The 15,762-nt window shown below is 43.8% G+C and overlaps 1 protein-coding gene across 2 annotated transcripts in view; it reads left to right on the top strand.

The window, feature by feature from the left end:
• The first annotated feature begins 511 nt into the window (after positions 1-511).
• The window catches only part of DPYSL2 (dihydropyrimidinase like 2), a 92,112-nt gene continuing 76,861 nt past the window's right edge, over positions 512-15,762 (top strand). The window contains exon 1 of one of the 2 annotated variants that reach the window (XM_074940085.1): positions 512-1,033. In XM_074940085.1, the coding sequence (XP_074796186.1) occupies positions 695-1,033 (339 nt within the window). In that variant the 5' untranslated portion in view covers positions 512-694. The remainder of the gene's footprint in view (positions 1,034-15,762) is intronic. The other variant, XM_074940086.1, reaches the window with a different exon arrangement.

Raw genomic sequence — 15,762 nt, forward strand, 5'->3', positions numbered from 1 at the left:
CCTTGTCTCTTTCTCTTCCCCATCTCTGACTGTCTCCACCCGCCTCCCCCCACTCCAGGGGACGCTGCATGAGCCGGGTCACCGCTGACCCCCCCCCCCAAATATGATTCAGCATTTCGCCCCCTTCCCCTGCGGTGCTCACCCTCCAGCTGCTGCCTTTGGAGAAAGTGAGGAACAAAAGGCTAAGGCCGCGCTTCATTTGCAAGGGGGTAGGGCAAGGGGGGGGGGCAGATCCTTTGCAGCTAACACGACCCCCTCCCCGCCCCCAAGCAGGGGGGAGGGTCGCTGCTCAGAGCAACTTGTAACAGCAACAGGGTCCGAGGGTTTTTGTTGCTCCAGCTCGGCTCTGTTTGCTAATTCGCCAGCCCCACATCACTTCCGGATCAGGCCCCAATCTCTGCTGCAGAGTGAGGGATTTTTCCCCCACCCCGCCCCCCTCATCATCTGGGGCGGCTGGGAACTTGAAATCTCCTCTCTCCTGATTGCAGCAGCCTTGCCTTCAACTTTGCATTGCATCTCCATCTCTATGCACCGAGCGAGCTCGCCAGCCTCCCCTCTATGAGGGCAGGAAATCCACATCTTGCAGCCCTGTTGCTCTCTCTATCGGGGTGTGTGTGTGTGTGTGTGTGGGAAATCTTGATCCTATTTGTTGTTGTTTTTCTTGAACAGGGAGACCCCCCCGCCCCCCGGAGCCATGGCCGAGAGGAGGCAGGGTGAGGAAGAGGAGGTCCCAGCCTTCTTCAAGAACCTGGGCTCAGGCAGCCCCAAACCCCGGCAGAAATTCTGCGGCATGTTCTGCCCGGTGGAAGGCTCCCTGGAGAACAAGACCATCGATTTCGATTCGCTCTCGGTGGGACGTGGAGCCAGCAGGATCGTGGCCCAGCAGAGGGACGTGGCCCACCTGGGCTCGGATGCCCACTCCCTCTCTTCCAGGCAGGGCAGGAAGGGAGGGGAGCCACCTGTTGAATTCGGGGGAAAGGTGGAGATCAGGGCGGCTGCTGGCAAAGAGGCGCTGCAGAACCTCAATGACAAGGTGGGTGCGGATGGCCCCGGGTGTGTCCGAGAGGGAGATCTGCAACTCACCCGCGAGTTAAGCTGGGGGGGGGGGGGGGAGAAGGTGATCTCTGATCAGGCTTCCATTAAGCATCATGCCTCCTCATTGCATTCAACCTGTGCCAGTGCTCACCGAGGCAGCAGCTGGTCCTAGCCTCTTATCGCCAGACTTTAAATGTCCCTGCATTCTTCTGCAGGAGGGGGAGATTGGCAGAATTAGGGAGAGGACCGATCCCCCCCCCCCCCCGCGCGCACACACACACACACACACACACACACTTTCCTTTCCATCTGCTGATGGAAGCTGACTTTGTTTCTGAAAAGCACTACTCTAGCACAGTGCCCCACCCATCTGATAAATGCAGCTCACCACAAGATAAAATGCAATTGTCAGCAAAAGATTGGGCAGCAAAATCCGATGGCCAAATCCCTGCCGATTTACCCCCCTGGGGCTCAATTCTGAAGGCCTTACCAAGGTTTTTTACCCAGGCAATGCTCTTCGTGGGAATTTTGGCTGAGGAAGAATTTTAGGGATTGGCCAGTTGACTGAAATGGGCATTTTGCCTGAGTAAAATCTTGCATAGGACTGAAGGAATCTGGGCTTGGATTGTCAAAGAGGGACTCAAATCCCATTTAAATAATTTTATCTCCCTTCGACTTCTTTGAAAATCCTGGTCTTGACCCTTAGTCCCAGTTCTCTGCTAATGTGTCAATCCATGTATAATTAAGGACCTCTTTGTCCCTTAACAACAAAATAATTCAAAGCCATAGCTTTGGCTGATCACATATACTTTCATTCCCAGGTAAATTAAAGGAAATCAACTCAAACAAGCTTTATTTAGATTTAAGCCAAGAAATATTGTCACTCTGTGCTTTCCTCTGACAAACACAAGCTTTGAAGAGTCCAGGTGAATGAAGAGTCGACCAGGAATCTGACAAACTTCTAGTAGCAAAGTAGGAAAGAGTTCTTCCAAGTATTCCCCCATGTCCACACCCCAAAGGTGCTTATGAAACAATCCCAGTGTCTTAAGAATTCATCTGAATAGCTGGTACCCAGATGCTGATTCACCAGTGGCGTGGATGGTACATTCGAGGCAAAAAAAACTTGGGTGAGATTATCCATTTGGGCTTGACCTTCAGCACTGATAAATCAAATACGAGCTTTGGGTACTCAGCACCTCTGAAAATCATACCCCATATCCATCTGCTACTGCAAAAACCCAAGGCTTGATTTTGCTAACATTGATGCCTGTGAATGACTTGATTCAATTCAGTAGTTCAGTTAACTAAGTGAGATTAATCTCAGGAATACAATTACTCATCTGCATCAATGTTTGCAGGTTTAGGGTTCAAGGAAGTTTTGCGATTCAAGACTTAATTTTATGTGGCATCTTGCGTACAAACCATAACTCATGATGCTTCACAATACTATTAGTAGAGGACTGGACATGTGTTCTAAATAATAATAAAAAGGTGCAGTTTTTGTCTGGTGGGGAAAAAAAGAATCTCTTTCAAATATTACTCGAAAACCGTAAAAATATGGGATGATTTGGAGGAAAAATCAGGAATTGTAACAGATTATGAACTGTTTCAGAGCAGCAGCCGTGTTAGTCTGTATTCGCAAAAAGAAGAGGAGTACTTGTGGCTTCTTAGAGACTAACCAATGTATTGGAGCATAAGCTTTCGTGAGCTACAGCTCTAGCATTTTATCAGTTTGATAGTCACATTTTCATTCTACCTTTAATTAAGATGGCACAAAATAATGGCATGATCCACTAGAATCTTTGAATTGTGTCCCATTAGCTGTGCATAATGCTGGCACCAATACGGTGGGTTTTTTTTTTCTTCTAATGGTGGTGTGAAGTCTTCTGTGGCAAATGAAGTAAGAGAGATTGGTCCTCATTAGCAGGAATGCCGTAGCTTTTATGGTTTCCCAGGTGACTGCATCTGTGTATTGTATTGAATGGAAGTGCTAGGTCCTCAACTGATATAACCTGGCTGTAGCTCCTTATTGAGGATCAGGCTCAATATATTTATATAAGAAAGGGGAAAGAAAGCACTTCAAGCTACAAGACGAAATTCAGACTTGTGTTAAAAGGCTAAAAGCCCACTGGCTTCAGTGGATTTGCGTTTCATACCCGGGGTCTGAATTTGGCCATTTACTTTTTCACACCTCAGTTGCACAACGTAGGTTTATTAGCACACTGCTAATCGTGTCTAACCTAGCCAAGAACAGCCTCTCTACGTTTCTGTATAGATAATGATAATGTGCAACCTATAACACAATAATACATTCATTCATGGGTCCCCGAAGTTAGGAAAAATGTAGATTATCTAACAAAAGCCTAGATGTCCTAATACTCAACTAGCTTTAGCTTGGAGACTTGAGAATTCTTATGGCCACAACCAATATTCTTAAGAACCCATCTATTTTTGACGGTTTGAGCTCTGGTCTAGAAATCCAAGGGCCATATCACCAGGTGATGGCTCTGTTGGAATTAGTGGAGCTCTGCCCAGTTACATTAGCCAAAGATCTGATCCAAAATATGTTAAAGCACAGTCATCGTTTCTTCCGGTGTGTACAATGACCCTGCCTTCTTCTCAGCCTACATTGTTAGCGAGGCAACTAGGACCAGTACATCTGCTATTTTTCTGTACTCTTAACTATCCAGAGGATGAAAAAGGAATTTAATTGTCCTCCATTAAATGGCATGTATAGTTCTGCAGAATAATGAAATCTCGTTATGTCTCGCTGGTGGTCTATGGTATCCCACAGGGATCGATCGCAGTAGTATCTTATGGACATGGTGCTCCATGCTTCCTGGCTTAAAATGATCCCTAGAGACAGCAGGAAGAGTTTCCATCATTCTTTACAAAACATTTCACAGTTAGGTCTTTAGAGGCAGTGTAGCCCAATCAACAGGGCAGACTGTGGGAGATCTGGGTTCTGTGACAAGCTCTGCCACTGACTTGCTGTATGGCCCTGGGGAAGTTACTTCACTTTTCTGTTTCCCCTCCCATTCTTTGTCTTCTTAGTTTGTTAACTTTTGGGCAGAGAATGACTCACGCTCTAGGTACGGCTACATGGCAGCCAGGGGTGGGATTTCTCGTTCATGTTGTTGGGCTTGAGTTAGTTTGCTAAAAATAGCAGGGAGGATGCTAGGGTGACCAGATGGCAGACGTGAAAAATCGGGTCAGGGGGTAGGGGGCAATAGGCGCCTATGTAAGGAAAAAGCCCTGAATATTGGGACTGTCCCTATAAAACTGGGACATCTGGTCACGCTACAAGGCTCCAACGCCAGCTGTACGAACAAGTATGTACCCAGGTGGGTCAGCAGGCTTGTGCATCCCACACTGAAGCCTGGGCCACGGTGTCCTCATTTTAATTTTTAGCGGGAGTACAGCTCGCTCAGATAGGTCTACACAAGCTGCCATTCACACCTCTGCTGCGGTGTAGATGTATCCAATATGTCTCAGCATATTCTATTACAGCACCTAGCACAATGGGGCCCCGATCTTGGTAGGGGCCTCTACAAAGAATCATCGTAATAACAACAGCCCGAGTCAGGTAAAAAGTCCCAGTGATTTGCTGGAATAAAGACGGCAAGGTGAAGCCCAAAGAGTGAAATCATGAATTTAATTTGAGTGAAGTGCAAGGAGTAGAAGCAAACAAAAACCATGCAAAGTAAATGAGATTAAAAAAAAGAAAATGTTGAGAATTTTTTAAAATTTAAGGTGTTTAATTATTAAACTCGCTATGTCAAGCGCTTTGAGGTCCTCAGATGGAAGGTGCTATAAAGTGCACGGTATCGTTACTATTAACGATCATTTTAAACCCAGGCCTATGTACAGTCGTCTGAGTCCATCAAAAATCAGGGCTTCTGATTTAACTTCACAGTTGGATTTTGAATTTCTCCACCACTGGCTCCAGTCCTTTAAAGAACAGGCATCTGAATAAAAGATCTGTCCGCCAAAAGGCCAATTTGAAGTTTTGAGGTTGCTAATATGTTGACAATGTGTGATGATGCCGTACAGAACAGTGGTTATATAGTTATTATTTGTATTATAGTAGCATCAAGAGGTCCTGTCAGATCAGGGCCCCATTGTGCCAGGTAGGGTGACCAGATGTCCCGATTTTGACGTCTGGTACTTTGACTGCTAGTATAGGTCTCTATCCGCTATAACACACTGCCTCCCACAACACCTCGCACTGCCACTCTCAGACAGAATGTAGTTTTTCTGTCAGTCATTCATTAGTCGTATGGAATAACTGGCAGCAGACAATTACAATACAATGTAACTGCAATTAAAAATATAGATTCTCTTGTGTGTGCTGCTCACTTGATTTTTCTGCTTGGAGAGAGATCTAAAAATACCAGGCAGCTCCATTTATTGTTACCAAAGCTCTCGGTTATGCTAACACACTGGAAAGGTTAATTCAAATTAACAACTGTTTGAATCTGGTTTCATTGCAACTCTGGTCTTCCTGTGAGGCAAATTCTAAACTCCTTGTGTCATAATAATTATTATGGTAGTGCCTAGAGTTCCCAGCCAAGGCAGGGGCCCCATTGTGCTAGGCACTGTCTAAACACGTTGTAAGAGACACACCCTGCCCCAAAGAGCTTACAGTCTGACAGACAAAGAGTGCAAGGGGAAATAGAGAGGTGAGGTGACTTGCCCAAAGTCACTGGTGGAATAAAGCTGAGGTCTCCTGACGCTCACTCCAGAGCCCCTTTCGCTTGGACCATGCTGCCCCTCCTTGGCTTGGCCATGTGACCGCTTTGTGCCTCAGTTTCCTCCTTTATAAAGGGGAATAATAATACTTCCCTATCTCAGAAGGCGGGAGAGGTTGTAGGCGATCAGTGTTTGCCCTTTGTCCCAGGATATCCAAGCACTTTATGAAGCAAAGCACTATTACGGTGAAAATGTTGCTACTAATGGAGGTCAGCTTCTAATCCAAATAAAGATGAAGGTTATTTATTTCTCTCTTTGTGGCTTCTTCCCTTTGCATTCTATGAAAGAAGCTGTCATTAGGCAGAGACTCAGGATCTACCTTGGCAGTCCTTTTATTCCCATTGAAGTCAGCGGGCATATTGAATGCTGACCGAAGGACAGTTGGATGCTCCAGTCCGGATGTCTAGTTATCCAAAACTTCTATCCTAGCTGCAGGGATTATTAGACCATCACTTTATTTTGGCACATCCACCTTTTGGGACCTGTGAATTCAGCAGCTTTGGTGGGCCCCTGATTAGAGCGTGCAAATAAAGTACTTTTTGGCTCATGGAGCAATTCCAAAATAATGAGGGTGGGGGGGGGAAGGAAATAGTTTCACATTGAGCCAAAAACAAAATTCTTCAGAATTTTCAGTCAATTGAAAATTTAAAACCAAAAACCTTTCTTGTCAAACGAAATGCTTGTTTGACCTAAAACAAACTGTTTTATTTCAATTTCAACCATCTGAAAGGGTTTTGACTTTTTTTAAATATAAAATTGAAGGAAATTTCAAAACAAAAAGTTGTTTCAAACCAAACAAATCAAAATTGGGTTTTGGTTTTTTTTACACAATTTATCAAAACTGACCCAAATTCACAAACTGTTTTGGTGTTGCTGAATCTGCACTTTCCACCTAAACCTTTTGGCTAAAAAACTTCACCTTACTTTACTCCTGATTTGGGAAGAGTTGATACATAGAGCTTTTTATCTGTTGATCTCAAAGTGCTTAACAAAGGAGGGTCAGTATTGTTATCCCCACTATACAGGTGGGAAAACTGAGCCACAGAGTCCGGAAGTGACTTGCTCAAGGTCACACAGCTAATTAGCGTCACTCAAATACGATCGGGCTTGCATTTTAATTAGGAGTGACTGGGCGAGAAAGGATCAAGGGGTGATGATCAGGGTAAAGGAGCAGAAATGGGATAGGAAATAAATACATAAGCACATGGCCTGGCTTTCAGCGTTGCTTTGAACCTGAGGGTCCCATTGACTACAGTGGGACTCTGAGGTGCTTGGCTCTTCCGAAAATCAGGGCATTAATCTAAATAACTTACACATAGCACCTGACGGGCCGGTATGTAGCGTAGGTAGGAAGGATGGTAAATGCACTAGATTGAGACGAGTGATCTCTCTGTTCAATCTAATCCAAATAAAGATGAAGGTTGTTTATTTCTCCCTTTGTGGCTTTGCTTCAGACTTCCTGGGTGACCTGAAGCAATTGTCTTAATCTTTCTGTGCCTGAGTTCCCCATCTGTAAAATGGGAATAAATAATACTCCCTTTTTCTCTCTTATCTGTTTAGACTGTAAGCTCTTTGGGGCGTAGACTGGCTCATACTGTGTGTTTGTACACCAAGTAACACAATGGGGCCCTGAGGCATGAATGGGGCCCATGAATAACAATAGCTAATAAACACCGACTGGGAAAGCAATTCTATTTTAAAACTGTATCAACACGGAGGGGCTAAAGTGGATTTAACATGCAAGGAAAAAGAGGTTCCAGAAACAGTTTTGCAAACCTGCAAAATAACTGGGGTTGTTGCAAAATCCTCAAGCTCCATGATCATGCTTGCCCATCCCTGCAACAAATAATGACTAACAGGACATTGTACAGAGCACAAACAATCACAGACTTTGGAATGCTAACGGAGCCATTGTGCAAAGCACAATAGAGGTTGTTCCAAACAGCTGGAAATGCTGTTCCAAGTTTAATTTGTTACAATTCCTGTAATTTCTCTAGCCTTGATTCGATAATCACTACTTGCAAAATAATTACACGGAGAAATGACTTGCATATTCTCCCGATGGATCATAATCATTTGTCTGGCTACTGGAAAACCAAACAAAATCCTGCAAGCTTCCTGGATCCCTCTTTAAGACACCAATCCACATGCTAGGGGGATGCCACACATTCTGAGAGCATAGTTTTCTATTAAGTGCTTATCATGAATTTACCAATTCGCTCATCATTCCTTCTGATGCAGAAGAGAACCAGGGTCTTTGATATGGTGCCAACAAATACCATTTGGACTAAAGAGGCTCCACTGGTTGGGCCAGATGCTCCTTGTCTTCCTGTGTATTTACAGTGCTGATGGGGCACAATGGGGAAGTGCTTTGAGTGCTACCGAAATACAAATAATATGAACATAGTTTGAAATGATTAGCTTGTTTTATCAGCTACAAGGCAGTCTTCCAAGTCTGTTACAGACAAGGCTGTGTCTAATTCCTCATATCCTTTGTCATATCTGCAGTATGTTAAATTTGATTCCGTACCCACTAGGTTGTTGGAGAGGTGAGACATTATTTTGTCAGCAAGCTCTGCATCCCAGCTAGAATAACGTTAATATGGCTGTTCTACATAAACGGTTCCCTCATTTGAACCCCTAAAGGGAGTCTTCATTTGGGAGCAAACTTGCAAAAGGATCTAAGGCCCAACTCCTAAATACCTTTGAGGATCTGGGCCTAATATAGCCAGAATCAACAATCTTTGTTCTGTTTCAGAGTAGCAGCCGTGTTAGTCTGTATTCGCAAAAAGAAAAGGAGTATTTGTGGCACCTTAGAGACTAACCAATTTTCAAACACAAAGGAGAGTCCCATTCTTCAGAAGATCCGAGAGAAAAGATAAACTCCATGGTATTGATACCAAATGGCTTTTTGGTGGCGAGATCTACCCAGATTTTTTTTTTCTCAGTCATGCAGTCAGAATTTCCCCCAGTGAAGTAGAGTAGTTGAACCCGCTGTTCATGTTCACAGATGACATGAGTCTGCTACATTTCCTAGCTAGTTCTTTAGGTTAAGCTGTAGGGGCACATGCTTGAGCTCTGGAAGGCCTATGTTCAGTTGTAGTGATGACCAAAATGATAACCTTAGAGTACTTAGACTGTGAGCTCTTCGGGGCAGAGACCATCTTTTTATTATGTTTTTTACAGCGCCTAGCACAACGGGGCCATGATCCCTGACTGGGACGCTGAGGTGCTTCTGCAATCTGTACGAACATAAAAACTGCCATGCTGGGCCAGACCAATGGTCTATCTAGCCCAGTATCATGCCTCCAACAGTGGCCAGTACCAGAGCTCCAGGAAGAGTGTACAGAACAGGGCAATTTTGGAGAGATCTACCCTGTCTTCTCCTCCCAGCTTCTGGCAGTCAGAGGTTTAGGGTTGCCCCAAGCATGGGGTTACATTCCTGGCCATCTTGGCTGGTAGCCGTTGATGGACCTATCCCCCCTGAACTTCCGCAGTTCTTTTTTTTTAACCAAGTTATACTTTTGGCCATCACGACAACCCATGAAAATGAGTTCCACAGGTTAATTGTGCATTATGTGAAAAAAGTATTTCCTCATTTGTATTAATCCTTCTGCCTATTAATTTCTTTGAGTGACCCATGGTTTTTCTATTGTGTGAAAGGGTAAATAATACTTCTCAATTCACTTTTTCTACACCCTTCACGAGTTTATAGACCTCTGTCCTGTCCCCCCTAAATCGTCTGTTTTCTAAGATGATCGGCGTAATCTTTTCAGTCTCTCCTCATACAGAAGCTATTCCATACCCTTGAACATCTTTGCTGCCCTTCTCTGAACCTTTCCCCAGTTCCACTATGTTCTTTTTGTGAGATGAGGCTATCATAACTGGACACAGCATTCAACGTGTGGGTGCACCATGGATTTAGTTAGTAGCATTGTGATATTTTCTGTCTTATTTTCTACCCCTCGCCTCCTAGCTAATACAAAGTATTAGTAAGTCGTAGTAATAACAACAACAGTTAGGAAAGTGTGGGAGCTTATCTTAGTACAGCTGTGGGCCTGAAATGCTTGGGATAAACTTCATCTGTCCTCGGGATATGAGCATAGAAACCATTCTGGATGAAGTGAGCTGTAGCTCACGAAAGCTCATGCTCAAATAAATTGGTTAGTCTCTAAGGTGCCACAAGTCCTCCTTTTCTTTTTGCGAATACAGACTAACACGGCTGTTACTCTGAAACCTGTCATTCTGTGTGTGTTATGTATGCCCCTCTATGCCTGATCCAAAGAGCATATATGTCTGTGAAAGCTTCCAGCCAGGGGGCTGGGACTTTCAAAGGGGTTTAAGGGAGCTAGATCCCTCGTTCCCATTAAAAGCCATAGAAAATTTGACTCCTAGCCTTAGTGCTTCAGCTCAACCTCTGGGAGTTCATTCAAGCTTTAACTCTGGAGGTTGTAGGTTCAAACCTTGGTGACAACAGCCTTTACATAAGCCCTTACGGTTCTGTCAGAACCGTCTTTATGTTTCTCATGATATTAAGAGCAACAACGAAAACTTAATCCAGAGACAAATACTTTGATTTGCTTTTATTGACTTGTTTGCGCAAATGGAAAATAAACCCTCCACTCAAAACTTCAGATACTATTTATTCAGAATGTCTGTCTGTAGAGGCTGAAAATAGTCATAAGATTGTACCTCATCATCATCGCTTATTTGACCCCCGTGTGCATTTAACTTAAGCTGTAACATTTATTAGCGGTCAAAAGAAAATACCCCCCATCCCCACTAGTGACAGAAGTTCCCCTATGTAATTTATAGCTATTAACGGTAGACATTTCTTTCATCGCCTTTTGGGAGGGACAAATGTACCCCTACAGATATTTACCAACTCCCCTCTAATCCTTCCAGCACTTGATGGCATGTGGGTGGAATGTTGTACGCACATGGCATGCCAGTCAATGGGGCTCTGTGCTGGTGTAGCAATCTACGCGTGCTGATCAGGGCCTGAGTTATGAATAAGTGAAACCTCTATTGGCCCAACCCTGCTTCTCCTGAAGACAATAAAAAGACTCCCGTTGACTCAGGTGACCGGAGGAGCAGCTAATGGGGGTGGCGTATTAGCATTTATCTGTCATCTAACATGTCTGTTTTCCTAGGAAAAAAATATAAAGCTGGTTGAGTGAAACCAATCTGTTTCTAACTTGCTTCTCACATACTAAGGCTGATGCTGTTGTGGAGTTTCCAGAACTACCAGGGAAGGTTTAAACCCACCCCGATCCCTCCTTTCATTGCACTTCAGAATATATGTTTGTGTTCTCATGCCATCACAAAATGTCCTTATGGAAAACCTGTAAAGAATTTAATAGGGATAAAACCAACAGGATGTTGTAGAAACTCAGCAGGGTCCAATTGCAATTACTCAAAAATCCTAGAGACTTAAATAGAGAAAGAGATCCTTTCTGTAGATTTTCACTTGAACCATCCTGTAATTTATAGTGGGAATGTAATTCTCTACTACAGTGTTTCCCAAACTTACAGCTGTTGTGTACCCCTTTTGAGACACTTGTCTTACCGGCATACCCCTTCTCCGGTGAAGATAATTTGGGGGATGGGCGGTGGTCGCCACATTTTTATAACGCACTCCTAATTCGTTTCATTCTGGATTAAATGTTTGTTAGAAATAAATGCAAAATTATATTACATACAGTTGAAACAAAAATTTTAATAGAAATAATAATTACATATAGAAACAGTACTATAAATAATTAAAATAATAGAAGCGAATCAACAGTCTGGCAGAACAGCGTGTGTGTGTGTATGTGTGTGTGTGTATATATATATATATATATATTATATATATATATGGTGAATTTGTATAAGTCTGAAATTAAAATACGCTGGTTTGGCTAGGTTCGTGAAGAAAGCACTAGTTTTAATACTTACTCCTTCAGTCTTGAAAAATTTTCAGTACAAACCAAACCAAACTATTCAGTGCGAGGGATGGAACTGCTTTTGACCAGACACTATCGCGGGGATATCTGGCTTGATGTTTGTGATCTTAAGACGAAGCTGGGGCTCCACGTCAATAAGACAATTTTGTTTTTTTTGTTTTGATGCCCACCAGTGCAGAGAATCTGATCTCGCACAAATACGAGGTGGGAAAAGGCAGAAGAGAGTTGACAGCTTTGTCCGATAGAGCTGGATATTCAGAGCTAACACCCAACCAAAATGACATCAGTGTATTTTGCTCAAATTTTGTTTTCAGGAAGCTATCTGAAGCCAGCTCCAAGAGCTGTTCTTCTGAAGCAGAGAGGTTATTTGGCAATGTTTGAACATTGATGATAAAAGGGTTCGTTATCCATTCAAAGGTGCCATCTGGTTCAGGGAAATACTTCCAAAGATCTTTCTGCAAGCTTTCCAAATGCTGCTTCATGGTTTGTAACACATCACTATCAAGTTTGTTAGTCGAGTTTATTACTAAGTCATGAAGAGATGGAAAGGAATCCAGTTCACGACGACTAAGACGTTTATGCCACAGTTTCAATTTTGCAACTATGGCGCTCACTTTGTCTCGAACATGGAATATGGAGATGAGTTTCCGTTGCAACAAAGATAGATTGAGGTTGTTTAAATGAGCAAAGATATCTGCAATATATGCTAGTTTGCGTAGCCATCTCCAGTTGTGTATACAGTCTTGCAGGTTCAAGGTTTCATCTAAAAAAACTTGCAGTTCTTCTCGCAGCTCAAACAGGCGATTCAGAACCTTTCCACGCGAAAGCCAATGCACTTCAGTGTGAAATAGGAGGTGTGTGTAATCATTGCCCCTCTCATCACAAAGCTGAGAAAACAGCCGGGCGTTCAGAGGGAGGCCTTTCACAAAATTGATTATTTTCACTGCTTCATCCAGTACTTGCTTTAGATCTGCCTCCATGTTCTGGATGGCGAGTGCTTCCCTGTGAATGCAACAATGAGTCGATTTTGCTTCTGGTGCAACAGCTTGAATACGTGCAACAGCTCCTTTCTTCGAACCAGTCATGGCTCTGGCGCCATCCGTGCTTATTCCAACACAGCGACTCCAATCCAAGTCATTGTTTTTGATAAAGTCATCAATAGCTTGAAAAATAGCTTCTCCAGTTGTATGTATTGGCATAGGTTGGCAGAACAAAATATCATCGTGGACTTCATTATTCAGCTCATATCTGACAAACAACAAAAGATTAGCTAACTTCACAATATCAGTGGATTCATCCGCTTGCAGTGGATAGCAGTGACTCTTTTGTACTCTTGCCAATAATTGCAGCTTTCTGTTTTCGGTCATATCTGTGATTCTGCGATGAACCGTGTTATTTGAGAGGGGGACACAATCTATAGCTTTGCTAGCCTTGTCTCTAATCATCACTTGCACCATTACTTTGGCTGCAGGTTTTACTAATGTCTCGCCAATCACTTCAGCAGCTCTGGACTTTGCAATTAAGTACGCCACACTATCGGAAGCTGCCAAAGCTTTCATATTTTCACCTCCCGTCACATTACGAATTGTTTTCTGGGACTTTTGGAGATCTTTGCGCCTATTTTCGAAGAATTCTACAGGTTTTCCTTCGTATTCTTTGTTTGCTATCGAAATAGTGTTTTAGGTTGGATGGTTTCATACTTTCATTTGTGAGAGTCCTGTAACAAATCACACATAGTGGAACGGGCTCCACCTCATTGCCAGTCCATGAAAATTGCAATTTAAGATATTCTTCAGCAGATTTGCGGGCTTTTTTTGTTTTCTTTGCAGCTGATACTTTCAATAAACTTACAGATGGTTCACATGGTTCACTGATTTTGTCGTCACAATTGTCTGATGTCGCCATATCACTGCATTTTTCAGCATAATTATCACTAACATTCGTATTTCCTTCATAATTTTCTTTTGTACGTGTCAAACTTCCTGTTTTCAGCCAGCGATCCATTGTAAATGGGTTTACCAAAAAGAGAAATTGTGTATATTAATACACACCAAGTATGTACTTGCTACGATCTTCAGATTACTACGAGTAGTGATTCACTTTTATCTTTTGTCCGTCAGCATGCCTTCTGCGCAAGCCACAAAGGCAAGTGTATTGCCCGAGCCGCGGTAACGCGCACGCGTGGTTTGCGTCGGCTCTGCTGTGCTCTTAGATGTTACCGAACGTGTTATCATATTAGTTACAATGTACACCTGTGTGTATTTCTACTGTACAAGTGTACATCATTCTCATACATTAAATTTTAGTGAATTGTTTTCTGCTGCTAAAAAAAACCGATGAGAAAGTAAAATAAATTGTGCCGCGTACCCCTTGAAACCCTTTCACGTACCACCAGGGGTTCGCGTACCACACTTTGGGAAACACCGCTTTACTACATTTGCTAGGACAGTCCAAAACTCCTATTGAGCCATATCCTCAGCTGGTATAAAGAGGTGTAGCTCCACTGAAGTCAATTGAACTATGCTGATTTACACCAGCGGAGGATCAGGAAGTGAAAGAGATGCTCATTCTCTATTAAATTCTATCTATAGGACCTGAGATGGTATCAGAGCGGGCATGTGTGTTTGAAGACCGTGGTCTGAAGGAAAACACAAAGACGACTGATGTTATGCAAGTTGGGGGTACGGAAGAGGAGCTGTTGAGTGAGGCTTGAGGAGGGAAGCAGAAACCGAAGATTTTGTGCACTTGGGAAGAACACGTAGTGCCATCAGAGAGATTTGGGGAATGGAAATGAAGAACCCAGTGTGCATGGGTGGCAGTGAAAAAGGTGGCAGGAGTACGGTGGGTCTAGCAATTAAGTAAATAATTGAAAGGAAAAAGTGCATGCTGCATGTGTTTGTCCCTGCCTGCTCTATTATTTGGAAAGAGGAAGTCTTACAGAGATGGAAGAAAAGAAGATACAGGAGGTCGAAATGATATACCGAGGAGGACAATGGTAAGCAAGCAGAGGGTAGACAAAGTACACATGGAAGAAATTAGGAAGAAGATGAACTTGTCACTCTCATTGATAGCCTGGAGAGTACGTGTTGGAGGTGGGTGGGACATGTGATAACAATGGGAGAAGAACGACCAGCAGAGAAAGCAGGGGAGGAAGAGGACAGCAAGATCAGACATGGAAGACGGAGGATAGGATGGAAACTCTGTCAAGGGAAGTTTGAAGAGAAAAGGCCTGGAACCCGAAGACCTACGAACCCATGCCATGGACCGGAAGCAGTCATGAAGAATTGTGGGCACCTCCAACTCCGGGTAGGGTCTGGCCTACCTACTGGACAGTGGTCCTTTAACATGAAATGCACTCTTGTGCAAAGGACCTGCACAAGCCCTTGTGCACCATTTTAAGCCTTGTAGAGGCAAAACCTGACTGCTGCCATGGCAGGTCCAGTGGCCAATAAACCACTGTGATTGTGCTGAGCAAAAGGTGGGCAGGATTAGTCAGGGCTGTCAACGGGCACGAACCCCCTGCAGGGCGTGACTCCTTGTGTGGCATGGGGTGGGTGGGTGGATGGGGGCAGGCCTGGGAACATGCAAGGCACAACTATCTGCTTCTGCGTTTATTCTCCCATCCCCCACCACACTGGGAGGGGCGGGGAGGGGAGAAGAGGGCTTGCATAGGGCCCTGCAGAGGCTATTTCAGCTATTGGACAGGAATAGCTCCCATGTAACAGCAGTGCAGCTATTCTCCAATCTTGGGGAAGAATCCTTCCTCCTATCACGAGCTTGGGTGCAGAGGCAGAAGATTTACTCTTTAATTTGGGATTTAATTGGTGCCTAGGCTCTGTGCATTGGGTAATTCCACCCTTGATGAGGGATGCATTGAGCCACACTGGCAGAGATAGGTCTGGGATACTAACATTCTTCCATCATCCCTCACTCAGCAATTTCCAGGACTTTGAGTGATATCAATGACCTTAAGCATCCCACTCTTTTGTCTGCTGTCGGGAAGGTGGCATTTAGGGTTTGGGCTGAC

This window comes from Natator depressus, chromosome 26 (genome assembly GCF_965152275.1).
Source record: "Natator depressus isolate rNatDep1 chromosome 26, rNatDep2.hap1, whole genome shotgun sequence".
Taxonomy (NCBI): Eukaryota; Metazoa; Chordata; order Testudines; family Cheloniidae; genus Natator; species Natator depressus.